General features: G+C 42.8%; 1 protein-coding gene across 11 annotated transcripts in view; it reads left to right on the top strand.

Annotated features, from left to right (window-relative positions):
- Positions 1-26,606, top strand: part of LOC126407084 (mitogen-activated protein kinase kinase kinase kinase 3-like) — a 53,406-nt gene extending 26,800 nt beyond the window's left edge. For 2 of the 11 annotated variants that reach the window (XM_050071758.1, XM_050071755.1), the window contains 23 exons: positions 1,679-1,757; positions 1,911-1,969; positions 6,155-6,217; positions 9,264-9,316; positions 9,708-9,746; positions 12,638-12,712; positions 15,210-15,261; positions 15,404-15,791; positions 18,217-18,329; positions 19,061-19,102; positions 19,846-19,930; positions 20,035-20,114; positions 20,286-20,346; positions 20,514-20,631; positions 21,134-21,192; positions 21,407-21,510; positions 21,852-22,023; positions 22,124-22,192; positions 22,278-22,370; positions 22,565-22,635; positions 24,511-24,566; positions 24,661-24,708; positions 25,865-26,606. In XM_050071758.1, coding sequence (XP_049927715.1) covers positions 1,679-1,757; positions 1,911-1,969; positions 6,155-6,217; positions 9,264-9,316; positions 9,708-9,746; positions 12,638-12,712; positions 15,210-15,261; positions 15,404-15,791; positions 18,217-18,329; positions 19,061-19,102; positions 19,846-19,930; positions 20,035-20,114; positions 20,286-20,346; positions 20,514-20,631; positions 21,134-21,192; positions 21,407-21,510; positions 21,852-22,023; positions 22,124-22,192; positions 22,278-22,370; positions 22,565-22,635; positions 24,511-24,566; positions 24,661-24,708; positions 25,865-25,952 — 2,067 coding nt within the window. In that variant the 3' untranslated portion in view covers positions 25,953-26,606. The remainder of the gene's footprint in view (positions 1-1,678; positions 1,758-1,910; positions 1,970-6,154; positions 6,218-9,263; positions 9,317-9,707; positions 9,747-12,637; positions 12,713-15,209; positions 15,262-15,403; positions 15,792-18,216; positions 18,330-19,060; positions 19,103-19,845; positions 19,931-20,034; positions 20,115-20,285; positions 20,347-20,513; positions 20,632-21,133; positions 21,193-21,406; positions 21,511-21,851; positions 22,024-22,123; positions 22,193-22,277; positions 22,371-22,564; positions 22,636-24,510; positions 24,567-24,660; positions 24,709-25,864) is intronic. The other 9 variants (XM_050071760.1, XM_050071757.1, XM_050071764.1 and 6 more) reach the window with 7 other exon arrangements.
- The last annotated feature ends 233 nt before the right edge of the window (positions 26,607-26,839 follow it).

The raw sequence follows: 26,839 nt of genomic DNA, 5'->3' as shown, positions 1-26,839 counted from the left end.
ATTTGGTCTATAGCTTCATATTTACCATACACACGAGAGTGGTCTCAACCTTCCCGTCTAACTCTCGCAAGACAGTGAATAAACAATATTTCCCAATATTTCAAATTATTCCTTTATTTCACCTATATGGCTGTAAGAAATATAATAGTTTTGTAGTGACGCACACTGACCACACTAAAAAATAACCCATGCCCACTTCCATGACAACATTATTGCCATCTTGGCTGAACCGTAGGAGATCACTGAACATCAGCTCTTTTCATTGTAGTTCTGTGGCCGCGGCCGGCTGATAAAGAAATGGCTCGGTTCATGAAGATGGCTACCAAAACGTGACATCATCACACTCCTTAGCATAATGCATCCAGACCACATCCAGATTAGGTTGTATTTCAACAAATAGTGTTGAAGGAGAGAAATTACACGCGCATCAAGTAGCTGTAAGAAGTAGAAAACAGTGTAAATGAAGAAAAAATACCTGCACGCTAACTCCATGCCACAGAAGTTGGAAAAAGACAATATTTCGATAACACTTGGATGGTGTAAGTGTGCAGGCATTAGCTTTTCTTCAAACAAACAGTGTTGACATTGTGGTTTGATAGTTACCTAGTAGCTGAAGGAACTTTTACTTTAGGGAAAATATTTGAACATCTGTGAAAGTGAAAGTAAATTTTCCCGTCTGTTGCTCTGAGCATCTTAAAATAGACAGTAAGCATTGTTTTACCCAGCTCTGATTAAAAGATCAAAACTCATCTCTAGATTTGGCAGTTTGGAAACACAGGATACAGGATGCATTTTGCAAAGGGTGGGGAGTTCTCAGATATGTCACTTATGGCAGCCATCTTCATCTTCCTTTGCCATTACAGTTACTAACCATGAGTTCTGTGTTATGGTGATGATTACACCTATAAACGGTGGTTTTAAAGTGACTGGTCTGTTTCGGATGTGGTTTTGATTGATGCGTTTTTGTCTTGGTTTGTTTTTTGCCAGTGCGTTACAAGCATGGTTTGAGGTTGCTGTGGTTCTTAGCTTGCCTACAAGGATAAGCTTACATCGTAAGATTAAATACGAGAGACATGAAGTCAAGGAGAATTTGGGAATACTGTATCATTGTGCAGGCTGCTGTGGTTTCATTCGTGAATGACCAGTTTGTATGCACACAGTGGCCATGAAACACCAGAGAGGACACCAGCTACTAGCATCACATACAGTAGTTGAATCAATACATTTTAATGGACACGACATTGGTTACAGTGCAGATTATTAGCTAGTGTGCAGTGCCAAGACTGTCGGGGTCAGCTGTTTGCCACATGGGTCACCTACATTAAAACATATGTCATCAAAGTAAGTATGGACATCCTCTAACATCCTCTAGCATTTATATAAAGAGGCTATGTGACCTTACAGGGACTCGTGAGGACAGATTTAAGGGGAAACATTGATGTCGTTGCCAGGAAAGGTTTGTGTGTCCCGTCGACTGTGTTGCTATGTTTTGGTTGTCTGGTTGCAGAGTGCGGCTGGCTGTTTTGCTGTGTCATCAAATCCCACCCACAGGAAATAGCAGAAGGATTTTTTTTTAAGGCCTATTGTAATCTTCTCAAGGACTGTGTAAACTACTACACTGTGTATGTTCTTTGAGCAGCGTTTTGACTCTGTGTGTGTGCCCTCTCTTTCCTGATAGTCTCCGGTCTCTGTTCCTCATCGTATTCGTTCCACCAGCAGGAGCGCCAGGGAGGGAAAGACGCTGTCGGAGATTAACTGTGAGTTCATACACAAGGTCGAAGTGAACAAAACAGAAGCCACCAGCACTCCCTAACTGTTTGTGTGCACAGTATTCTACAATCTCATGCCTTTGCCTCTGTGTTTTCTCTCTTTGACCTCCTCCTTTCTCTCTCTGACGTTCTCTTTCTCAGTTGGTCAGGTGAAGTTTGATCCTCCCCTGAGAAAGGAGACGGAGCCTCATCATGAGCCGGTGAGTTGTTAGCCGTGGCATATGTTTGAATGAGTGTGTGTGAGGGAGTGAGAGTATGTTTGTGTCACTTCACCAGTATCAGCATGGCTGATCCTCACCAGCTCACAGGAGGTACCCCAACCAATCCATGTTGTTGTCAGTCTGTGTGGAACCAAAACGAATGAAGCCCATCCACAGTTCACATGGTAGCTTGAAAGCTGAGGCATTTTAAGTAGGGTTGTCCCACTGAGTGTCTGGCCTCACTTTTCGGGTCAGGGTTAGGAGCTTAGATGCCCAGATGGAGGTCAGAGTAGAAGCACTGCTCCTTGGCTTTGCAGTACTCAAGCTGAATGCTACAGGCGTCTGATCAGGATGCTTTTCTTTGGGGAAATTCTGGGCATGTTGAAATTGGAAGAGACCCTTGGATGGAACCAGAGTATGCTGGAGGGATAATGTGTCCCACCTGGCCTGGATTGCCTCGTGATCCCTCTGTGAATGCTGGACAACGTGGCTGCAGTGAGAGAACATCTGCTGCCTGCCACCATGACTCAGACCTGGATATGCAGCAGAAAGTGGACGTATGGATGTATTTGCATCAAGGAGTATCTGTCTCCCTTTTGTCTTTGGCACGGTGGTAACACTGACTGACAGCCTTTGACACGGACACTAGAACTGTGAAGCACTGCAGAGATTAGCTTTCTTACAATAGTGCCTCCTGATTTTCATGGATGGATGGACACATATCTACCAGCTTAGACAGAACTGTAGGGGCTGATGTGTCTGTGCATACTGTTAGCGTGAAAATGGTTAATTTAAATAGGCTGGATTTTGGCATTATTGTCAGCACTGACCTTGATAAGATGTGTATTGTTTGAGCTGTGGCTGCTGTGTGCTAAGTTGATTTTTCTAGAAACTGGCCCTGCTGTTGCCCATCACTTCAAGGCCCAATCCCATTTTGTGTTTTTGAGTTTCCCTTTGTCCCTCAGAACAGAGTGACAGGGGGTAGTGGTTGAAATCTTAACCTATGAAATGGGACAATCCTTCAAGACCCTGATACGTCATCGATGGTGTTTAGGTAAAGAGATGCGACCAAGGCAATGATGATATGATCACAATGACATTTACCATTTATCTGATTGGGATAGAAAAGCATGGACATTTGCTATTTGTTCACAACTTGAGTTTTACACTATCAGTCAAACAAGTCTTCAAATAAATGAGATCACCGCTTTATTGCCAGACCATTAGCAGTGCTCAGTAGGCGTACATTAGCAACCCATGCTCCTACGTACCCTGCCAGTCTGTACCTACCTAATATCACTTACTAGAGGAGTGGTAACAAGTTCAGCAGCTTCGCTGGTGGACCTGACTTCATTTGGGCGTCAAAGCAGAGGAATGCAACATTGAAATGTGTCAAATTGTGGGACTGTCATATATGAATCAGCAGCAACAAATTTAAGGTTAGCTAGCTCATTAGTTTCGGAGACATCAGCATACTACTACCGTTTTTGTTGTTGTTAAGCTTGTTAGAAATAAAAGGACCATAGGACATTGAAATGACAAACTAAAATTCGATGGAAATTTTTAAATCTTCAAATCGATATCCAATCGAAGAAAATACATTTTTGAATTTCTTTTATTGCTTGTGCAGCCATCTTGCCAGGAATTTCTCATAACACTCGGTTTGGGGTTTGCCTCTGAAAAATCTCCGTTCGTAGGACCATGTAGCTGTTACACTTTGCCGAGCCCCTCTGTCCCAACAAGAATTAGGACACCCTACACCTAAGCGTGAGACATAGATTGTGTATTAAAGATGGATGACATGACAGCTCCCCAAAAGTGAAGCCAGAACATCTCAATTGCAGGTCATAAACCCTGTCCCCTCCAGGTTAGCGGATAGATCATGTGCCAAACTTAAAGATCAAAGTACATATCAAATTACTTTCTTCCCCAAAAATGGTGTCTGTCATTTTAGGTAGTTCTTATCACGCTAATGTATGTTCAAGTGTTCGGCTTTCTTTAAAGTTTAGTTCAATAAGTTATTTGATGCTATAAAAAGAGGGTTTGAAATCGTGATTGACAGCTGTGTGTGCCAATCGGTGCGTTCGTGATCAGTGGGGCTGCTCATGATGGGTTGGATGGTTGCATAGGTGGGAACTCAATGCCACTGAGATTGCTACTGAGCAGACTCTCTAGTGCAAAATGGCAGCAGCTGTAACCGGGATGTTTTGGTTTTATTTTGTACAGTGCGATTAAGTGGAGACGCCTCACCATCTTTATATACAGACTATGGCGTGGGGCACGAAGGGGCACAGGCTAGGTGGTAGGGGTAAAGGCTGTATTAGGATGAAGCCTTACAACTGCTGAACGAAGTGTTTGCTTGTGGACCAATGGGATGGTGCAGGGTTCACACACAGTCACAGTGTCTTGTTGAAGTCCTTTGCTCCCTCACTCCCTCCCACTTTTCCTGTCCTTCCTTTGCAACTTGCACTTTTTCCACCAACTCCCTTTTATATTCCGCCTCCCTTTAAAGTGAGAAAATCGATCATAAAATAATCATTCTTTCCTCTCTCTCTCCGTCTATTTATCCATTAGCTTGGACTCATGTCAGGAAACATAGTCACCAGTGTAGGTCTTTACAACATTCATATACATTCATGTCTTCGTCCTTCAGTTCCTACCCTCTCATTGAAAGCAATATAATAACGTGGGATCTCTCTCTGTCGTGCTGACCACTGTGATTTTTAGCTCTCCAACATCCATTCATTCAGGAATATGGTGCTATGTGTAGCATTGTAAACTCAATAAATCATTACCACATTTTAATATAATATTAATAACATGATTACTGATTAGCAGCAGCATATTGTGGCATCATTGCTCAAAGGAGACTCTGGCAAACGCAGATGGGGCAAGGACTCCATGGCTGGAGTAGATTTCAGCATGTTTAACCTCTGTGTCATACTAAACAAAAAAACAAACACACCCATAGCAACACTCTGGAACCTGGATTAAGGTAACATATGGTCTTAATTCAAAGAAATACCACCAAGAAAACCACTGGAATAAGACGGAGGCTACTAATTGTTTCATTTGTTCACTGAAGGAGGCAACAAAAAGCTATCAGTATTTATTTTGTATTTTTTAAGCTTCATGTAGCATGTTTGTATGATATATTAATGTCTTAATTTATGGTTGATGCTACAGTGGATGGTCCCGAGGAATGGGGGAGGGGTGTGTTACGAGTAGCAGCTGCATGAGATGCCCGGAAAAAAATGACCACAGCTCCACATCCAGGGGCACGTGGACGCTGGAGGGAGGCCGACAGAGGGCTGATAGCCATGGGCACAAACCCTGCTGACCTCCATCCCTCCTTCTGGTTCTCTGGCGGAGGAGCAGAGCACAGCCTGGGTCAGTGGGGCTGACTGGAGGCTGCTGAGGGGCGGTGCGATAAATTCAGGCGGCTGAGAGTCAAACCAGGGCTCGTGGAACATGCTGGAGGCTTTACCGAGGCTGGAGAGGCAGTCATGGCAGATGAGAGGAGCGCCAGAGCCCGGAGAGCATATTGGAGAACCAGAGGGAGGGCGAGAGGTCTGTGGGGTTCGTGCCTGTGGCCCAATGCCTGCTGTCGGCTGTCCTCCAGTGTCCACACACCCCTGGATGTGGAGCCTCCAGCATGCTCTGCAGGCCCTGGATCTCCTCTCAGCCACTGTGACTGCTTCTCAGCCCCGCTAAAATATGTTTTTTGACAAATTAAACTATCCACAATGATGGCAGCAACTTCTGCGCTGCCTTGCCCTATCATGGACAATTGATGACGTAAGAACCAATCACAGCAGGGCAAACAGAAGAGCATCTGTCCCCCATCCCTCCGGACCATCCACTCTAGCACCAACCTCCATTAATGTCTCTCCTCCTCAGTTTTGCTGATTTTTAACACCCATCTTCACCAGTTTACTCCCTCCCTCCCTCCCTCCCTCCAGTTATACCCCGATTCATCCCCTTCTTCTCCTCAGATTAATATTACATTATCTCCCTCCTTCTCTGTCTTGCTGACCCACGGACTTCAGAGCCCATTTTGGCCTTAATCCATTTTTCATCCATCATCCTCTCTCTTGCATCCGTGTCTCCGCCCCTCCCCGTTCCCTCCATCAGTCCAGGTTAATGTATTAACTGAGGTCTCTCTCGCTCTGTCTTGCTGACCAGTGTGAATCTGAGCCCTATCTGGACTGTGTTGAGGAGCTCTACTATACCGCGAGATCTAATCTGGTAGTACTCCTTCTATCTGTCTCTCTCTCTTTCGGCCTCTCCCTCTGTCAACCTACAGCACATTGGCCTTTTTTATATATCTAATCTGTCTTCATTTCTTTAACCTTTTGCCTTATTTTTTTTATACCGCCCTCTTAACTCTCTCCATATTTCGCTTTGATTTTTAATCCGTTCCTGAAGGACAAGTCCTTGTCCTTCCTTTTGGCTTTCTTGCTTTCTGGGCCCTCGCTGTCTCTTTTATTTATTTATTTATTTATTTATTTATTTATTCATTTTCCTTTATTTATTTATTTATTTATTTATTTATTCATTTTCCAGAGTGCTGGCTGTTTTGGCTGCTCCATGTACAACATGTATTTTTGTTCACTTTCACAGTTTTGTTCCATCTATTCTGGTCCGTCCATCTGTTACTGCTCATTTTGTTCTTCTTGTTCCAGCCTTGGCTTTTGCCTCACTAACTGGTGTTGTGGTTGTCATGGTGATAAGGGTCCTCTGTGATGTTGTTGTTCTTTTCGTTGTTTTCAGACATGTGTACAATACACACACACACACACTCAAACATTGCAGTCAGTCAAATCAAAATTTGTGTCCGATATAACACACACACAAACAGACGAAGGTCAGACTATGTTACAGTGCTGCACCTCTGAAGGGTGGTAGTGATGCAGCGCCCTGCTCAAGGCCACTTGGGTTTGGACACAGGCATTCCTGCTCACAAAAGATAATCCCTTGTACACTAAAATCCATAAACATACACACATGACCTTTAATGTTTGCTGTATTGTACCTAATATTCGTTTCTCTCTGCAGAATGTGTGTCTCTCTTCTGTACTACTGCTTAAGTGTTCTCTAACCTCTTGCGTCCTGTAGTTGACCAGAGCAGTGAGGCCTCTTTCATGTGTGTGTGCGTCTGTATGATGTCTGTCTGTTAGTCTGCAGTATGTGTGTTTCCCTCTGCATGCTTGTTGTATTATGTCATTATCTTTAAAAATGTTGTGACACAATGCTGCATTCACATTGTGGCTTCATAGAAGAGATGTGAATCCAAGATTTCAGTCGTTTCAGTTGGAGAATGGCGCGAAACTCAGCCAGTGTACCTGGTTTAAAAGGTGCAGGAACATAAAACTATATGAAGAGTGAATCTTCAATGCGTGTAGAAGACACATAGACATACCTGACTTCACAGTGAAGATTCATTGCGTAGAATCTTCAAGCAATAAACTGGGAGCCACTTTAACAGTGGTTTCCAATGACTCCAGGGGTGGGAATCCTCCCTATGGGGTCCCGAAATCTATTAGGGGTCCAGTGAACAGCAATTATCCAAGCATGGTAGCGACAGTAACTCAGTATTGCAGCGCTGTCAGGCTCTGGATATCTCCATTTGCCAAAGACAGATACTCACGGGCGAATTGACAAAAGGATTGTGCGGCTTTTGCATTCGCTAAACCTTCACAAATAAGACAAAGCACGTGCAAAGGGTGAAATGCACTCCTAACTGCGCTGCCAAGCAAAAACAGAGTGCTCCTTTCCTATTTGCACATATTTAAATCAGGTACATATATACATTTGGCGCAAAATTGGCACCTTTCTATGCAAATTAGCTTCATTGCAGTTCCACTTCACAAAGGTCAGCGCTAATAGCCACAGGCAGTGACAGTGGAATTATTTGCATCTTCAGAGAGTCTGTGATAACTGGAGCGCATTTATAAGGGGTGTCACACCCAAACTTTCCAGTGATCATGGCAGCCAGCGTTCAGCACTTGTAGCTTGCAGTCTGAAAATTTCAGTTGTCTTTCTCTCTGCGATTATTTGACCTCCTGAGTTCTTGGCGCAAAGGCAACATGCATGTTCCGCCACAGGTGCAGGAAGGGCAAATTGCACTCTGTGGGCATGTTTGTGCTGTAATATCATTAGTGCAGTATTTTTTTGTGAGTCAGATTTTGAGATGGGGCAGATAGTGGTTTCCAGGTGATGTGCAATTCATGGTGCTCTCAGCGGCTGCAATCCATTGTGAATTTACCTGTCAGTATTTATTTATTTATTAAGACTTTGTAAGGTAATGTCTTTTTTTTAAGTGCCTCTCCAAAACCAAAACACAAGAGTGTTTATCTGCTCTAACACGCCTCTAAGATGTGACCGTTAGCATGGCTGGCAAATGACTTAATAGAGTGCTACTTTCAAGAAATAATGAGCACATCAACAAACTAGGTTACATTAATTTGTGGAGTTACAGGTTACATTAAAAAAGCCCTTGTCATTTCCCAATTAGATTTTAGCCTATCTTTATTAGCTAGCTATAAAATGTGCTATGATTAATGATTTTTTTTTTTTTTTCTTGTGACATACTGGATACTTTTGGTGCCCAAAAATGAGTCCACATACTGTAGACGCCATAACTTGTGATGACAGGTCATGAGACGTTTCCTCCTTTTACCACAGGACAAAAAGGTCGAGGAAAAACGGGTTAAGAACCAATTTTTGTGTCATACAAACTGAGCGGATATGTAAAAATTAAAAAACAAAAACAGCAGGATGACTGCAGGTCTATACGTGTGTCAACCTGCTATCCTTGTTGCTCTTTCTAATAATGAAAAAGAAGGAGTTCATTGGTTGCTTTACTCTAATTTTGTTTTGGCTAAATTATTCTGTTACCCACCTTGCAACTGAAATTCCATTTCAGGTTTTTTTTAATTGTATCTGCAAATCCGTCAAACATCTTCTTTATCAGAACATGGCTCACATCTTGTTAATAATATATAGATTTTTTTAGGCCACAATGTGAACTCAGCAAGAGTCAAATCTATGCACTTAGTTAGCCATATGCTCACTGTGTACATCTGTGTATCTATTAAACTTAAATTATTATATCTAGCAGTCTAGCAGCCCTGCAATACTTTGACTCCTGAACAAGGCTTCAGTTGTAGTCACTATTTCAGTCAGTGTGGTTTATTGTGGCACTTGAGAAATCAAATACAGTAGCACATTTTAAGTGAAGCAGTTCTGAAGTGTTATGTCACAGTATTAATGTCAGTTGTTTGTCTTCTAGGACTTGCAGCTGGAGTATGGACACGATTCACCAAGTCTGCTGGGAGGAAACAAGTGAGTCATTTGCTATCCTTTTTTTTTGGGGTGATGTTTATTTCTTTCTGTTCTTGCACCTCCGTCTCTTTATCTCTGCTACCTCTTCTTCTTTCATCTGCAGTTGCAGTTAGTCCACAGCCTTTAGGGGAGGATGACTAACAGGGAGAGCCAGGATGTGAGATAGGGCAGGTTTTCTGTCAGCTGTAGGTTTGATGATTTATTCATAATTGCAGCTGGAGGATGTTCTGTAAGCTGTGTGTGTTTGTGTGCTTTCAAGTGTGCTTTGTAAGCAGAAAGCTCAGGTTCAGATCAGGGTAAAGTGTTCCTCAAGCATGTAGATTTCGTTCTCTCATTTATCTCCATCATGTTCTCTCATTTGTACTTTTCTCTTCGCTCGTCTGACAAACAGGAGTCTTCTCAAATCTGTGGAGGAGGAGCTACAGCAGAGGTAAGTCAGACCCCTCTCATATCCTGATCCACTCAGGACCTCTTGATTTGCCGTTTTTCTAACCACGCCCACCCATCAGCCAATCATTGTTAATGGCAGGACTAATCGGGCCAATCACACGCAACTAACGCTGTTGTTAATGACTCCAGGCTGTCACTGCTCTGAGCATTTTGGATTCCTCTGGGTTTTATTTTCCCTCTGCGCCTTGCTTCACGCTTTGATGTCATCAGGAGACGGCTGTGCTTCATAGGGGCTTCCTGCAGAGCATGGCTCACTCACACACACACACACACGCACTCACACTCTCATGTGTGCGCTCACACACACACACATGCGCACGTACAGTATATACAGTACAGTCAAAGCTGCAGTGGGTGTCTAGCAATGTTAATGGCCAGTCTCTGGAGTCCAGTCTGTTTTCTCTTGCCCTAAAGATAATTATAATCACAGTGCTTTGCTATTTTCTATGAGACAATCTGATGCGACCAATGCGCTGCAAATCCTCATGTTGTGAAAAGGTCTGCTGAATTAATGTTTTATATATAACCTAGATATGTTGAATTAACAGAGTTCTGAAAGACTGTTTGGCCACACACTTAAAATGTAGTGTCTTTAGTTTGAGTTGCTCCCAGTTTTGTCTCCTTTAGTGGACAGAGGTAGTCGTAGAGTTGACAACAGTGATCTTGTTTCAGTCTTTGAGGTTATAGCTTCATTACAGCTCCTGTCACTAGTTAACAGACCTGGGTAAAATGCAGTTTATGGTTTATTTTAGTGAATACAAGAGTCAGTTTGACCAAGGATTTCTCTCGTTTCTGGTTTTGTCACGGCAGATTTTTAAATCTACTTCCTGTATCTAAATACATGAAAAGGGTTAGTATTATGTATGTGGCTTGGAGTTGGTTCTAGCTGGATGGCATAAATGTATCCCAACATAAACAGCCCTTGTTAATACTGTAAATTCTCAAATAAAACCAGTATTCTAAAACTGGCATGGTCTCCAAAAATAGCACAAACAAATAAAAGGCTAGTCTTTAATTAAGTCCCCAGGTAAAAATCTTCCAGAAGGAGCAAAATGACCTGTTGTGTCATGGATCTCATTGTCAAGATTCTCTTTTTACAGTAATGCTGTTTTTATTTGCTAATTGATTTCAATTACTTCCACTTTGTTGAGGGAGAATAATCATATACACATCTTGTAGGTGCGAGGCTATCCACAGATAGCGCCTACACACTCTATGCCACAAAGGTTTTAATCAAGACAACAGAAAAAATGTTCAGAGGTCAAAAAGTTTGGACCTTACAAAGATCCGTGTGGGATCAAAATGTCTCCATTAAACTTTTGTGGCATGGAGTAAGTGTGCAGGCATTACTTTTTTCCTTCATTGACTTCTACTTTGCCATTCTTTAGATCAAGTGAAAGCTACTCTCTGTGAAACACAACACTTCCTGTGCAGATGTTTCAAATTAAAAACCTTCCAGTGGCTCAGAAGGCCAAGAGTTTTAATGTTAAACATCGACAGGAAGTGTTGAAAAGAATGGCAAGGTAGACACAATGGCACTCATCTTTTGAGAGATATCGGTATTTCGATTCGGTTTATTTTCAAACTCAAATCTAAAACAGGGAGATGTCTGTTAAAATATTCTCAAACAGAAAATCAGTATATACCTGTTTCCACCAAACACTTTCAGTATGGTACCTATGGAACCAACAGTAACCCTTCAGACATGGTACCTAGACCCTAGTGTTTCCACCACAAACAGTACTCTTAAATGTGGGCGGGGTTGTTGTCACTCACTGCTCCGTCCAGCGCTCACTGTATTTCCTCCTTTATCAGTCTGCACCTGATTTATCGTCCACAGAACGAGGCTGCATGCCAACATTTTCAGAACAAAATAGAACAGGCTGCAGTGAGAGTCTCTCTCCATGGGGTATTTAAAAATAGCAGGTTTGTGCATTTAGTCCTTCTCAGGCAAGCTCAGGGGTTTAGTGTTGCTGTAGCCCACAGGAACGACGCTCCACAACGTTTTTGTTTTTTTTGTCTGAATGAGGATTGGAACAGTGGTTACATGAGCCTCAAAACCAGACACAACTCAGCCCTGAGCAGAGTGACCGTCCTCTACTGACCAATCAGACTGCAGTGTTCACAGCTCCACCTTTTAGTACCAGATCTGTGTGCTAGGTACCCCAACAGAGGGGGGACCAAACATGGGGACGGTACAGTCTGGTTCCATTGGTACCATCCACAACTTTTAACTGTGGAAACGGAAAAAAAGCGTACTGAACTGAACTCTATTGTACCGTTCTGCTCGGTGGAAACAGGGCTCATGTCTCTGATGTGAACCAGTTTGAAATAATGAGCTAAATAAATATTTGAGAATTTACAGGATATAAATTGTGTTTAGGTTCCTGTGAATTAACTGAGAGAACCCATAGAGTTAAAGTCTACTGTGTAGGACGTTGTGTAGATCTGTAAGGACTGTATAGATTTGAACGGTACAGGTGAGTGTCAGCAGCATGTTGTTGCCATGTTGTTCAGGTAGGAATGATTGGACATGTAGTGATCTAATGATTTGTCAGCAGATTGGGAGTCTTCTTTTGTGTTTGGATCTGTTCAGTCCTTTCAGATCTGCCCAGGGTTCAAGGGTTAGAGGTAGTTTGTGGACCAAGCTTCACTCAGATCTCCCTCCCCTCTCCCTCCTTCCTCTATCCTGTCTTGCCTCTTCCTCCTCCTGTTGTCATCTCCTACCTCCTTTGCTTGCTCCCTTAATCTCCCTCCCTCCTTTACCCTCCCTGCCTCAACTTTCTATTTCTACTCTCTTCCTCCCCTTCTCCCACCCGTCCCTTCTCCTTTCTTACCTCCTCCCCTCCTTATCTTCACCTCCTCTCCCAGGGGCCATGTGGCACACTTAGGGGATGATGATGATGAGGATGATGATGGTGCAGATGATGATGAAACTCACACTCAGTAAGTTCTCTCCCAGTCTTAGAAGCCCGGAAGCCTCTCCCTCCCTGTCTTGGTCTTTCCTCATTCCTCCGTCTTTTCCTAGAGGAAAGGATGAGGAAGAGGAGTAAGACAAGGCGGAAGGCTTCCTGTCTTTGCCACAGTTTCATCAACGCATTTCTATGCAGCACACCCCGCCATCACGCCACATATGCCACCTGTGTTTGTGTGTGTTTACAGCCTGTTTTCTTTGCCATTGTTGCTGTCTTTGTGAAGTGTACTAGCTACTAACAGTAACCCTAACCCCCAAACTCACCTGACGGCAGATAACAGAGAAAGTTTGGTGTTCATCTTTCCGTTATTTCAACATTTTACCTTCGTAGATATGCAGGGACAGCGGAAAACTTCTGCTATGTGTAGGGCTAAACACCACAGCATCAAAAAGGATATTGTAGCTACATGTTAACTGAGCTATATGTGAAATTCTGGAACATCGTATCTTAAATTTGCACCGAAACCTTAGCTGTTATTCGATGCTTCAAATACGAGGTCTTGGTTTAGTTTCAGTGCTCAGATGACTGGTCCTCGTGGCCTTGTCTTTCTGTCTGTTGTCTTGTTTTGTTCTCCACTTGCATCACCATCTGTGTGCCTCCTTGCTGTGTGTGTGTGCGCGAACGTGTGCGTGTGCATTCACGCTGTCCTCTCCTGCCTCTATAAAACTGTATATCTGGCGTCCGGCCTCATCCCTCATTGTGTAAGAGCCAAATGTCTGCGGCGGACCAGAGCGTTCCTTCAAGACATATATTTTCCACTGCAGTCAGAAAGGCCTCAGTACTTAGCACAAACACACACACAGAGTACAATGAATACAAAAATAGAAAGGACCCGAATTCCTAAATGGGCTGCGATCAATAGCAGTGTAAAGTAGAATCAGAGCAGCATTTCCTGGCTGTGACATCACTAAATGAACCACTGGAGGTTTAAACCTACACTTTGAAATTTCCAGTATCTGGCCCTGATCACGCAGAAAGCGTTTTGCAGGTTGCAAAGATGAAGTTTTTTCAACTCGAGGCGTTCAGAGCACTCCGGCAAAAACTCCAAATGTGTCGCAACTCAAAAAAACACGAGCAAAACGCTGCTAAAACATGTCCTGTGTGATCAGGGCTTTAGTCTGTCTCCAGGAAAACAGTTGTGGAACGAGTTTCTAGGATCAGTCAACCGTGTTACAACTCACCTGCTTTCTTTTGAGATGCGTCTTTGCCACCTTCCCCAGTTTCTGCACCCATGGGTGTTTTCTTCAGCTCCCTTACACGCTCTCCTGAAGGAGGCTCTTTGCCATTTGCCACCCACCACCCACCAATCACCACCATGCCACATTTTCCAACATGCCAACACAGTGTTTGCATTCTACCCTGAACATGCTCAGTCACAGACATGGATGTGTAAACTGTGTCAGCTACTGATCAGGCTTTACTGATACAGTTTACATTATATAATATAAGTCATATTTCTGTTGACTACCATTCAACTGATTCACTGACTTTGTTTACATGCACACTCTTTTGAGAATGTTGAATAATAATAATAATAATAATTTGAATGATCCCTTTAGCATTTTCTGATTAAGACTAAAAAAGTGTGCATGTAAACACTTAAGTCACTGCGATTCACTGTCATTGGTGTTCCTGTATTTGTGCTCACTGTGATTGGCCCTCAGCCTTTTCTGTTTTGATTTGTGTGCTCTGATTGGTTCTTTATGTGTCAGTCATTAACACGTAGCTCAATTTATCTTTATATATCTTAAAGGCAAAATGGATAAAGTCTCTGCAGATACAGTGCTGCTCTGTGGTCAAAATGATCATTCTCTTTAACAAAGCATAATTTATAGAAACTAAATTTGAAGTATTTCCAACAGAGAGTTATGTAGCACTTTCAGCACCACTGGCTGTAAACCTTTAGTGTTTCAAAGTCAGCACTGCTGTTCTCAGAGACTTTACACATGCTGCATCTGTAGTTGTTCTTAATTATCTCTAATGATTCAGTCTGTTTGTATGTAGTGGTCAGGCTGTTAAAGCAGCTCCCTTGTGTCTGTCTGTCAAGTGGTGTCGGGCTGTGGTTGTACTTGTCATTTCAGGGTTTCTTTTAACATCTAATCACTCCATTAAATAATCTAGTCTGGTCTGGGTGCACAGAAAATGTCATGTCTTCATTTCAAATTTTAAAACTAGATTTTAACAGCTTGTCTGTACTTAGTCTATGTGTGATCCAGTCTGTTTACCAAGAACTGTGTAAAGAAACTAAAACTAAGATTTAAGAATGAGTTTAGATACTAAAATATGTGATTTTATGAAATCTGTGCTTGATGGTCAAAGCGAAAAATGGATTGAAATGGCAAGTTTAACCATAGCCAGTGACTCAATATTGTTTTCAGTGCAACTTTGTTTGTAATAAACAGCAGGTTTGAGTGTATTTTATGTGTTGTGTGAAGCAGAATGTCAAAGTTTCTCCTCTTATTCTTCAGTAAATCAAGCACTATCATGAGGCCAAAGGTCCCGCCTCCACTTCCTCCCAAGGTATGAACACCTGAAAGCATCCATCAGCCACAGTCATTTGAGGATTTGTTTTAGTGAAGTCTGTTTAATGTCAATAAAATCAGGAGGTGCCTGGTTTTAAATTAAAAGTTGGCCCTTTTTCCGTTTCTGTTTTTCCCTTCAGCCGAAGTCGATCTGCTCATCCCAGCCCCCGCAGCAGCAGCAACAACTAAAACACGACGACAGCCATTCACACAGCGAGGACGACGGCGGAGGCGGAGGGACCATCAAGCGCTGCCCAGTCCCACAGACGCCAAGCCCCGCCAAGCCCGCCTCCAACGTCCCCCCGCGGCCCCCGCCCCCGAAGCTGCCACCCCACCGCCGCAGCAGCCTAGGTAACGAGAGCCCGAAGCGCACGGACGTCGAAAACTCTGCCCCAGAGGATGATGGGAGCTTTAGGCATTTCTGGGAGTGGCTCCACACGCCTCACACAGAGGAGGAGCTGGAGGAGGCTTGGGAGGTGCTGAAGGAGGTGAAAGAGGAGCAGGAAAAAGAGGAGATAAAGGATAAGAGTAAGAGCAGCCACTTGGTAGATTGGTAGTGTCCGCAGACCCTGTTGTCCCCTTCGACTGGTTGTGTGGTCTCCCATTAGTCAGTCCTCGTAGTCTGATTTCTTTGTTCCATGAGTCCATTAATAACAGTGCTTTGAAATCTTTTGTTTGTAGCTCCTTCCGTCCATCAGCTCCTGCTCAGTTTAAGTGTTTGTCTTTTTTTTGTTTTGTTTTGTTTTGTGAAGCCTGATTGGTTGTTTAACACAATCAATCAAAAGCTAGTAGTCTGCTACCACTACCCCTCGCTTCCTAGGAGGAAGAACGAAGAGGAGAAAACATTGTCCTGGCAACGAAGCATGATAGTGATGTTTGGTGTTTGTTTCTCTGTTTTTTAATTTCACTCATTAGATTAAATTTGGTCTTTCTTGTTCCTGTTGGCAGCTTTATAAATGTGAAGTCTAAAATCTCAGCTAACTTAATCAAACTTAAGGAAACACTTACATCAGAGCACTAGTTTAACAATTTAGGGCTGCCCCCCCTATAGTTAACCAGAAAGGTCATTAGTCGGCAAGATTGGTCGCTTAGTCACAGAAAAAAATAACTCCATTAGGAGCTGCACCTTCTCAAAATTAATCAAAACCTTTATGTCTGGACCATGTAGGAATTTACTTTGAAAGGACAGACACAGAAAGTGTCCACGCTCAGCAGTCAGACAGGAGTCAGGTTAATCTCCAGGGCTGGTACCTGCGGTTATTCCACAGGCTAGTTAATAACATGTCGGGCAGGAAATCCAAAGTGTGGGATCATTTTGAGAAGGTGAAGGACGAACCCAAGGTGATATGTAAACTCATCTTCATTGGTCGACTACAAACATGACGTATCATCTGAAACATGGAAGTAGCTACATGCCCATTAGCCCACAGCGTCATTAACAGGCGGCTCGCTCAGTGTGTGACGTGCACTTGTAGATAAAATATAGGCCTATATTAATGAAGGTTCATTAGTACGGTTTTGTATTTCTCTGTAATGTAGCACAGTGTTAACAATGTTACTGATACTATTCTTTCTCACACCTTCAACTCAAACCACCAAAATATATCATTTAATAATTAAATTAATATTGTAAACATGTGGCTGACTAGTTGACTAATGGTCCTAAATGACGACTATTGGTCAACTAGGAAAATTCTTCATCATGGGCAGCCCTAAAACAATTACATTCACTTTGAGGCAGGTTTTTTGTCCCTGACGACAACAACAGACCAGAACATGAGAAATGGAAGCTGAACAGGAACTGAAACACCAAAGCAGAAACAAACTAGTTTTAACTTAGTAAGGACACTTCTGAGGGAATGTACTTACTAAAAATATCCAGTATGATTGGTGTATTTGGAATATTCCCAGCATCCCCAGACTGTGCGTCAGATCAAGGTACATCAAGATATTTTAGTTTATATTTTCATTACACTGAAGGAGAAAGCCAGTTCATGATAGCCACAGTTCAGTAAAATCTGCCTTTAATTCCCATAATAATCTTGGTACTAAAGTTAACAGAAGTTTGTTAGTTTTGTTCACCTGTTTGCTCCCTAGATTAATCGAAAGAAGGTGGGTCATATTATAACAAGTTGGCTGAGGTTGACAGAGCTGTATTTGAGTCCAAGCTCTTCTTATTTGTGCTCTGGATGTTTTACAAAGTATTTTAGAACCAACTTTCTCTCCAGAGATGTTAACTGTGGTGTTAGGTTATGTTTGATTAGGAAACAGATTGGAAAACCTGGATAAATTAAACAAAATTAACATTAAACAAAGATGAGAAACACAGTTATGCTGGATTGCTCCTTTAAGGCTTCAGCTGGCACACATTCCTTTATGTGTGCATATGTGTGAGTGCTGTTCTCTCATGAATGGACATGTTTTTTTTAATAGCTGCTGCATAAAGGTCTGATTATGTTTCTATTTTATCAGCCAACTCGTACTGTTTTTAACAGAGTAGGATTTGCAGATTTGTAGCTTATTTGCCAGAGTATTGGAGTGGTAGAGGAAACAAACCTGTGAGTCATTAGTGACCAAGTATTGCTGACTATCTCGCAGGTTGTATGTGGTGCATTAACACCTTCCCTTCGCTCATGACTATATTTGATCCTCTGTATTCTTCCTGCTAGTCTGCTCCCTCCTTCCCTCCCTCTCTGCTCCCAGTAGTCTGTTTGTTACTGTTTCAGTTTAACTGTGTCTCCAGTCCTGCAGGTTAGATCGCATTCATTGAAAAAAAAAAAAAAAAAAACATGTATGAGAAGGTGTCAGTGTGATTGCAGTTTTTTTTCCATTCACCTTTTGCCTTGAACACACAGCTGCATAATCACATGCTCTCTCTGTGCCTCACACACACACACATTTACTCTCTCTGAGTGTGTCCGTCACACATTAAGGTGTGTTTACCTTGTTGCAGGGAATGGGTTGAACACAGCGCCACACGGTGGTGGGGAGAGGGAAAGTCCAGCAGACAGACAGTCCACCATGCCCCCTAGTGTCCCCATACGGAAAGACAAGAAGGATGTCCCGGTAAGCTGAGTAGGCCCTGCAGCAGTGGCTTGATGAAGTTCATGTGTGTCCAGATGTTGGATGTTTCACCAGATTTGCTCTCAATAATGATTGTAAATAACAGACATAATGTTCTGGCACTCTATCGAATGTGATTGGCTGTGTTTTGTCACATCCTTTTCGTTGCACGAGCAGCTCCTGGTCAGTCAGGGTGCCTTTGCAAAGAATGGGTGGGACTTAATCACCTCCTAATGCTTATTGATACGTTCTGTGGCTGTGCACCTATTTGTTCTGTGCTGTCTGGTGCAGGTTCCCCTCACGCACACCTGGCGTACATAGCACTACAGCAACAAGCACGTAGCATGTAATTTCACACGTGTGTTGGGATAGAACTGTCTGGAAATCCCACCTCCTGGCTCAAATCTGATCAAACCTCTGCTGCCTCTGTAGCGTCTGCAGTGCCTGGCACATATACACATTGTCCAGGGCATCTGTGATGCATCTCTGCAGCTCTGCGGAAGCTTTTCTGCAGAATTATAAATTAGGCATAAGACAAAGTTGTTTACAAACCCCAAATTTGCAAGAAATGTTTACCATCTGCAGGAATCAATGGTGCTGTTAGAAACCTAGGGAGTGTGTCTTAATGTGCATCTATAGCTTCATTATTTCCGATATGTAAGATCGCTCTAAGTGTATTAGGATCATTTATAATCCAGTGTTGACTGACTTTGTTGTGTATCTGTCTGTCACAGAAGCCAATCAGTAATGGCCTCCCCCCGACACCCAAAGTCCATGTAAGTAACTGTCTCTTTTTGCGCTTTTTGGAGATTCTGTCAGTAGCACCAAAGGCTTCAAGGAATGATTTTCAGTCTTTGTTAACTGCCCTGTCTGTAAAATGATGTGAGCATGTCATAACTTGGGTGTGATTTTAGACACTGATTTTAACTTCCAGAAGCTCTGTCTTTTATCACCTCAGAAATATATCCAAAGTTAGATGCTTCTTGTCTCAGTCAGACTCTGAAAACCTGGTTCATGCTTTTATTTCCAGTAGGCTGGAAACTGTATCGCACTTTTTGCTGGACTGACAAAGCAGACATCAAATGAACTCCAGCTTATTCAGAATGCAGCAGCCAGAGTTTGAACAAAAACAAAAATGATGTATCTTAAGCACATTGAGTTTACGCTTGTCGTATGAAATGTGCTGTATAAATGAAGTTGACTTGGCACTTTTAGAAAACATTTTGAGTGGTACTGTGCAGGGGAACAGACATTTTGATTTGGTAAAGTCAACTTCACGAGGACATACCATCATATTTAATCACCTGTTTCACATCTTTGTTGCATTACACAGTATTTTCCAGTTGGTTTACTCTGTAGCAAACCAGTCAGGTGTTTAAACAGAACTATTCACACCTCCTGAAAGCTCAACAACCTGGAAGGAATATCTATATTTCGCTCAATGAGGTGTTCACTGCAGAAATGTCAGCTAATCATCTGAGTTCGTCATTTGCATCATATCATCTTCTCCCGTTCGCAGATGGGTGCGTGTTTCTCCAAGGTGTTCAACGGCTGTCCTCTGAAGATCCACTGTGCCACCTCCTGGATCAACCCCGACACCAGAGGTACCCAACAGGAAACCAGACGCACTTACATTCTGAATCAAACCACCTGTCAGTGATTCTTCAGTGTTGTCTAATGAGAGCTGTTGCCTGTTTTTGTGTTTCAGACCAATATTTGATATTCGGAGCTGAAGAGGGAATCTACACGTTAAACCTTAATGAGCTGCACGAGACCTCGATGGAACAGGTGGGACTGGAGATCACGCATTTTAAGATAATATTAACATACTTAATGATGGTTTCACCCTCTTTTTTTTACGTCTTACATCAAAAAAATTGTGATAATTTATTGAAGCTTGTTTTGTTATGGTACTTATTCGCTGCATCTTTCTTCTCTCTCTATCTTGTATGTCTGCAGCTCTTTCCCCGGCGGTGTACCTGGCTATATGTCATGAACAATTGTCTTCTTTCCATATCTGGTGAGCGATGACACGTCTGCGTGATTGAATTGTTTCTAAGTTATACAAATAGTTTTCTGTTGTTTGCAGCAGGTTTAGGTCGTGTACGTTTTTCAATCTTTACTTTTGGTTTCATCTCATCTGTTCTTTTTTCTTATTCTATTGCCGTCTGTTTTATTCCACTCCAGGAAAAGCCTCTCAGCTGTACTCCCACACTCTGAGCGGCCTGTTCGAACAGGCCAGACAGTTACAGAAGTTACCAGTAGCCATTCCCACACACAAGCTGCCTGATAAGATGATTCCCAGGTAACTCTCCGAACAGGAAGTCAAATGTATCAGTCATGTAAATAATAAAAGTGTATCAGAAGGAATAAGAAATCCTTTTTACAGATCTGTCTTTAGTCATAGAAAACTGGACTATCTTGTAATGAAAACAGAACATGTCAGTTTAGCCCCGTTTCCACCAAACACTTTACATTACAGGTTACTAAAAAAACTCTCCACGGTATGAACAGTGGTTACATGAGCCTCTACTGACCAATCAGACTGCAGTGTTCACAGCTCCACCTTTTAGTACCAGATCTGTGTGCTAGGTACCCCAACAGAGGGGGGACCAAACATGGGGACGTACAGAACGATTCCATTGGTACCATCCACAACTTTTCACAGTGGAAACAGAATGAAAGCGTACTGAACTGAACTGCTTGGTGGAAACAGGGCTTTTGAACCATCTGTGCCACATGATGTGAACCTCAACACAAAAAGCCTGCTTTGAGTGGCTCTGATTCCTTCCTTTGTCTGTTTACAGGAAGTTTGCGGTGTCCACTAAAATTCCAGACACTAAAGGGTGCCAAAAGTGCTGCGTAGGTGAGTTTTAGTGAAGGGTGATTTTTATTTTTTGTGACTCAAAGTAGTGCTTCTTTCATGACTCTGCAATAACGCAAGCACCAGGCTGACTCTGTTTAACTGGACTTCTTTTCACAAGACACAAAGATGTCAGGGGTAGTTATGAGTTTAAGATTCACAGTGGACCAAGATAGGAAATTTAAAGTTACTTATCGCTGTTGTTGTTTCTGTGCAGTTCGTAACCCGTACACAGGCCACAAGTACCTGTGTGGAGCCTTTCAGTCTAGTGTCATGCTGTTGGAGTGGGTGGAGTCCATGCAGAAGTTCATGCTCATCAAGGTCAGTTTTCAGTCTTTGAAACCTCCCATTTGTGTTTCCTGACCTCCTGTTGTAGCTCATTTTATTACAGAGTACACACATGCAGCACATTTTTAAAGGTTGGTTTAATGTCTTCTGAGGTTAAAACATTGAAGGATGTTTAGATATAAACTGTTTTTTTAATTTAAATGTATTTAAAGATAGCACTAGATGCAGATAAACTTGGATCGTTCGTACATGTTGCACTGTTATAATGTTACTGTCTAAATCAGTACAGTTTATTTCTCTAGCAGAACATACTGCTGACTTCCTTCTGTGGCAACTTCCCTCTCTTACCTACTGTCTCTTCATCTCCTCGACAGAACATCGACTTCCCATTACCGTGTCCGTTGGAGGTCTTTGAGATGTTGGTGGTCCCGGAGCAGACGTACCCTCTGATCTGCGTGGCCGTCAGTAAAGGCACCGAACTCAACCAGGTGGTCCGGTTCGGCACCGTCAACCCCAACTCTACCTCCTCCTGGTTCACAGAAGCAGGTGAGTGCAGTGTGACCAGTTCTGTTCCAGTTTGTTAACTAACAGCGCTTGATGTGCTCTGAGAACTAAAACAACTCTGCCCGTGTATTTCTCCCTGCAGACACACCACAGACGTGTGTGATCCACGTCACACAGCTAGAGAGGGACACTATCTTAGTCTGCCTCGACAGTAAGTAACACAGTCATGTTTTTACACGTCTGTGTATTTGCACTGTGCAGTTTTTCACTCCGTCTCTCCTTCTCTCTCATTACAGGGTGTATAAAGATCGTGAACCTCCAGGGCAGGTTGAAATCCAGCAGGAAGTTGTCAGCTGAGCTCACCTTCAACTTCCAGATTGAATCCACGGGTAAAGGAAAAAGAGCCACATAAAAATACAACTCATGACATAGATATAGAGACCAAAATATCTTTCATTCACTGAAAGAATGAGTGATATTTCATACTTGACTCTACATGCTTATCCTCTTGTGGATTTGTACAGTACAAGCTGATTTGAGCTTCACAGAGACAGTCCTTCTTATTGTTTCTGTTTCTCTGCAGTTTGTCTCCAAGACAGTGTTCTGGCCTTCTGGAGGCACGGCATGCAGGGACGCAGTTTCAAGACCAATGAGGTGAGATCGATGTGGAGTGTTTCTGTGTGTGTGTGCCTGTGTTAGAGGAACATGCACAGTAGATGGAACCTTCAGACCGTATAATGAGGTTCACTCTCAGGCATCATGGCAGGATGTTATTTAATCTCACAATATAACAGGATTTTGATTACCATTGTTGTCGCAGCTGAATTACTAGAAGGTGAGTGATGCACGATATTAGATTAACAGTGTAGATGTCAGACCTGCAAAGTCGTGAAATTAAAGGGGAACTTTGACATTTTTCAACATGGACCCTATTTTCCGATGTTAATGTATCTAAGTGACTAATGGAGAACTATATTTGAAACTGGTCCAGTAACGAGCGAGAGCGCTGCAGATGACAGTATTGAAACAGGCTGCAACATAACCACCGACAGCATTCGTGCACCGTCCATCTCTCCACTTAAAGAGCTTGTTTTTGCCAGTGACAGGCTCAAATTGTTGTTATAAATGTTTGAAGACATTATGGAAAGGATCCTTACAGAGATAGACCTTTTTTGTTTAAGCGTAAGATCATTTTTGTTTAACCAGAAACAGCCCCAAAATCACAATTGACAAACTCACCAGACTCTATTTGAATAAACAGTCATTTAAGAGTGTATAGAGCCAGCATGTTTTCACGTCTCCCTAGGGGAATTATGGGTTTATTTAAACCAAACCAGAGTTGGTTAATGTTGGAACAATTAAAGGACAAACCAACAGTGTTTGTGAGTTTTATGCTGGGATTTTTTTTTTTTGTTTGTTTTTGTTTTTTACTTTGAATGAAGTGTGTTTTATGATAATAAAATTAGTGTTTATTTTAATGGAGTCTGGTGGGTTTGGCGACAGTGATTTCGGGGCTGTTTCTGGTTAAACAAAACATTAACTTTATTTAACAAAAAGGTCCAGTGCTGTAAGAATCCTTTCCATAATGTTGTTAGACACTTAAGCTGAAAACACACTGATGCCGGCAAGGCACGTTATTACTGCTTTTACTGAAAGATCTGTACTTACTCCATCCTTGCATTAGCTTAAAGTCATGTTTGGACAGCCCCTAATTAAACTTGATTTCTCACCTGAAGAGCCAATGTCCAGAGCTACGACTCTCCAGGCAGTATCTTTTTGGTCATTGCCTTCATGATAACGGAGATTGGGGCTCATTTAGCTCAGGATATTTTTCAACCTCAACATCGAGTCTCATCTATCTTCATCACACACAAGACAGCAATAGAGTTCTCCTTGTGCATCAGTGGTGAGGAGAGGAGTTGAGCTGACACAAGAGCAGAAAAAAAGAGATGTTGGGGGAGCTGGTGTGTACAAGCAGAGAGCAAGTGGGAGAAATGCGATTAATGCAGGGGCGGTGAGGCTGGAAATAGGACAGTGGCGTGAAGTGTCGTGGGGCAGTGCATCCAGGTGTGCCAACACGTATAGCCACCGCCAATGTGGGGTTGTATAAAAAACATAAATAGGGGCGTATTCTTTGGCACACAGCGTTTGCCATCGGTGTTTTTGACCTCTATAATGACAAGCTGAGCCTGTCAGAGGCAAAAACAAGCAGTTTTTAGTGGATATAAATTGACACTGCGCTATTGCCCCGAAAGATTACATTGCAAACTGTTTGGTTGCTGCCATCTGCAATGCTCTCACTCAATACTGGACCAGTTGTTCCCATTACTCACTTAGAAACAAAAACATGGGAAAACAGGGTCCAGGTTGAAAAATACTGAAGTTACCCTTTAAGCCTAAATTAGCTATTTTTTATCATGACTTAAATAATGTCCCTATTTAATTTTAAAGATACTTGAATTTTAACTGGTGTCTCCCGTCAAGCTCTGACCTCTGTCTGTTTTTCTCTCTTTCTCATACACTCATCAGATCACCCAGGAGATCTCTGACAGCACACGCATCTTCAGACTACTGGGATCAGACAGGTGAGAACACACACACACACCTTCTCACTTATATACATCACACACACACGTTTAGGTCTCTGTTAACACCCTCTCTGATGTCTCATCACTGAAGACGTTCTGACCGAAGAGATCCAGAGGAAAGAGGTCGCACTCGGCCCAGGTACACCCACTGCTCGCTGGCCCCTGCCAGCTCAAATCACTGTCTCTTTCTGTCGGGACTCTCGAGGTCTGCTTGTTGACAGATGTCACTGATCAGGAGTATTAACACCGTGTGAGAGGAGGAGAGAGTGTGTCTGAGGAAATTCACTTTAATGGGGATATAACCTGTGGAGTCACGACAGCATAGACACCAAAATCATCCTTGTCTGGGCTGATGCTGCACGCTAACACTGGTTTTAACTCACAGGAGGAAAGTAGCAATATCACAAAATTAAAACAAAGCAGTTGCAGCAGCTCGTAAAGGAATACTTGACCCACACGATGAGCATTTGTATATTAATTACTCACCCTGTGTCACGTTGAACTCAAGAAGAAAATGTGTTTTTCATGCCTCCAAGATGAACAGAGAATCTGAAAGAAAGAACTGAGAGCATTCTAGAGGGGGCGGGAGCGCATTTACCAACTCCTGCAGTGTAACGCAAGTGTCATCTAGCGCTTTTTTTTTTTTTACACCACATGTCACATTCACCCATTCACACACTGGTGACCATTGAGGCATGCGCTCACAAATTCACCGTAACACATGGTGAGTAATTGATATACAAACGGTCTTTTTTGGGTGAAGTACACCTTTAAGTGTGTCATGGACTGATAAAACCTGCACGAATATAATAGTTTTGACCTACAGAGAATGATTCTTGGATGGTTTTGGTGTTTATTGTGTTGTTACCGAGCAGCTGAGTCCCTCTGAGTTATGATGTGTGAATGTGTGAGCCTTTGGGTCCCTTTAAAACAGTATTAACAGCTTTCTCTCAGTTTTCCTCAGGGTAAACAGTGTACTGTGTGAAGGGTTTACTGTTGGAGCAAGTCATCTCCCTCTGCTGCCTTTTTCCAAATAACAGGGCTTTTACAGGCTTGGACCATATCCTGTGTGGGCTGCTGGCTGGCTCTAACATATTGCTACAATAAATCCTGGGCCTTTACTATGTCGTCATACTTTATTTTACTCAGCGTTGTGTTTATTTGTGCCAGAAGCAGGCTGGCTCTGGGATTTAACGGTGACATAAAGACTGATTCATGTTTTGTTACCTGCTTGATCTAAACTGGACCTTCTGTGTGTGTGTGTGCTTGTGTTTTTGGCTCTGTTTGTCTTGCAGGGTGGTGGTGCTGGAGAGCAGGCCTACAGACAACCCCACAGCCCACAGCAACCTCTACATCCTGGCAGGCCACGAAAACAGCTACTGAGACACACACAGACACACACACATGCACATAAACACACTCTCTAAACAGCCTACCACTAATGCAAACAAGGGAGTGAGCGACCGGGAGACACACTCAGCCCCAACCTTACCGCTAACCCACCCACCAGACCTCCTGTGTAACTGGGAGACGAGCCGTTCATGGGTGCAGATGTGGATTCCCAGTTGTTTATAAATGCACCGCAGTGTTATATGTGTATTAGTTAAGCGTGTTGTAGTAGGGCGGCAGGTTGTGGAGCCGTTCCCGCTGTTAAAACCGCTGGTCCCAGGCCAGTTTGGGTTGAGATAGCCGCGGGAATCTGCACCTTAGTCGAGCGACTTCAACCCAGAATCCTTCCTGACACCATCCCACCTTTCCCTGCATACTGCACACTGGGAAAACCGCATCCAGCACAGAAGTCTGACGCCAACACTACTTCTACTACTAGTTCTACACATACTACTACTACTACTGCTACTTGCGCTAAAGCTTCACAGAAGAGCCATCTTGCACAGAAAACCTTTCATCGTCCTTCCCTCTGTCTCCCTTTTTTTTAAACTACACCTTTATTTATTGTGGCATGATGTAACTTTAACAACCAGGATGGCTTTCCTGTTTTATTTGTTTTTTAAAAAAGAAAAGAAAAAAAAAAGAAAACCGACTAAAAAGCTTCGCCACCTCTGCTAGCATCGAACTCCAGTACCCGTCACCACACCACACAAGTGCTTAATTGACCTCTATTTAATTGTTGTAAATATAAATGTAGTATTTTTTTGACAGAGACGAACACTAAAAAGACTGGTCATGTAGATAGGCGTGTGTATAGTTGCTCTGAGACGAACAGAGAGAGACAGGCACGGAGGAGTGAAGGGGCGGTTAATTCACTTCCT

Source organism: Epinephelus moara, chromosome 19 (genome assembly GCF_006386435.1).
Source record: "Epinephelus moara isolate mb chromosome 19, YSFRI_EMoa_1.0, whole genome shotgun sequence".
In the NCBI taxonomy this organism is placed as follows: Eukaryota; Metazoa; Chordata; class Actinopteri; order Perciformes; family Serranidae; genus Epinephelus; species Epinephelus moara.
This window is presented reverse-complemented; position numbering and strand designations above follow the sequence as displayed.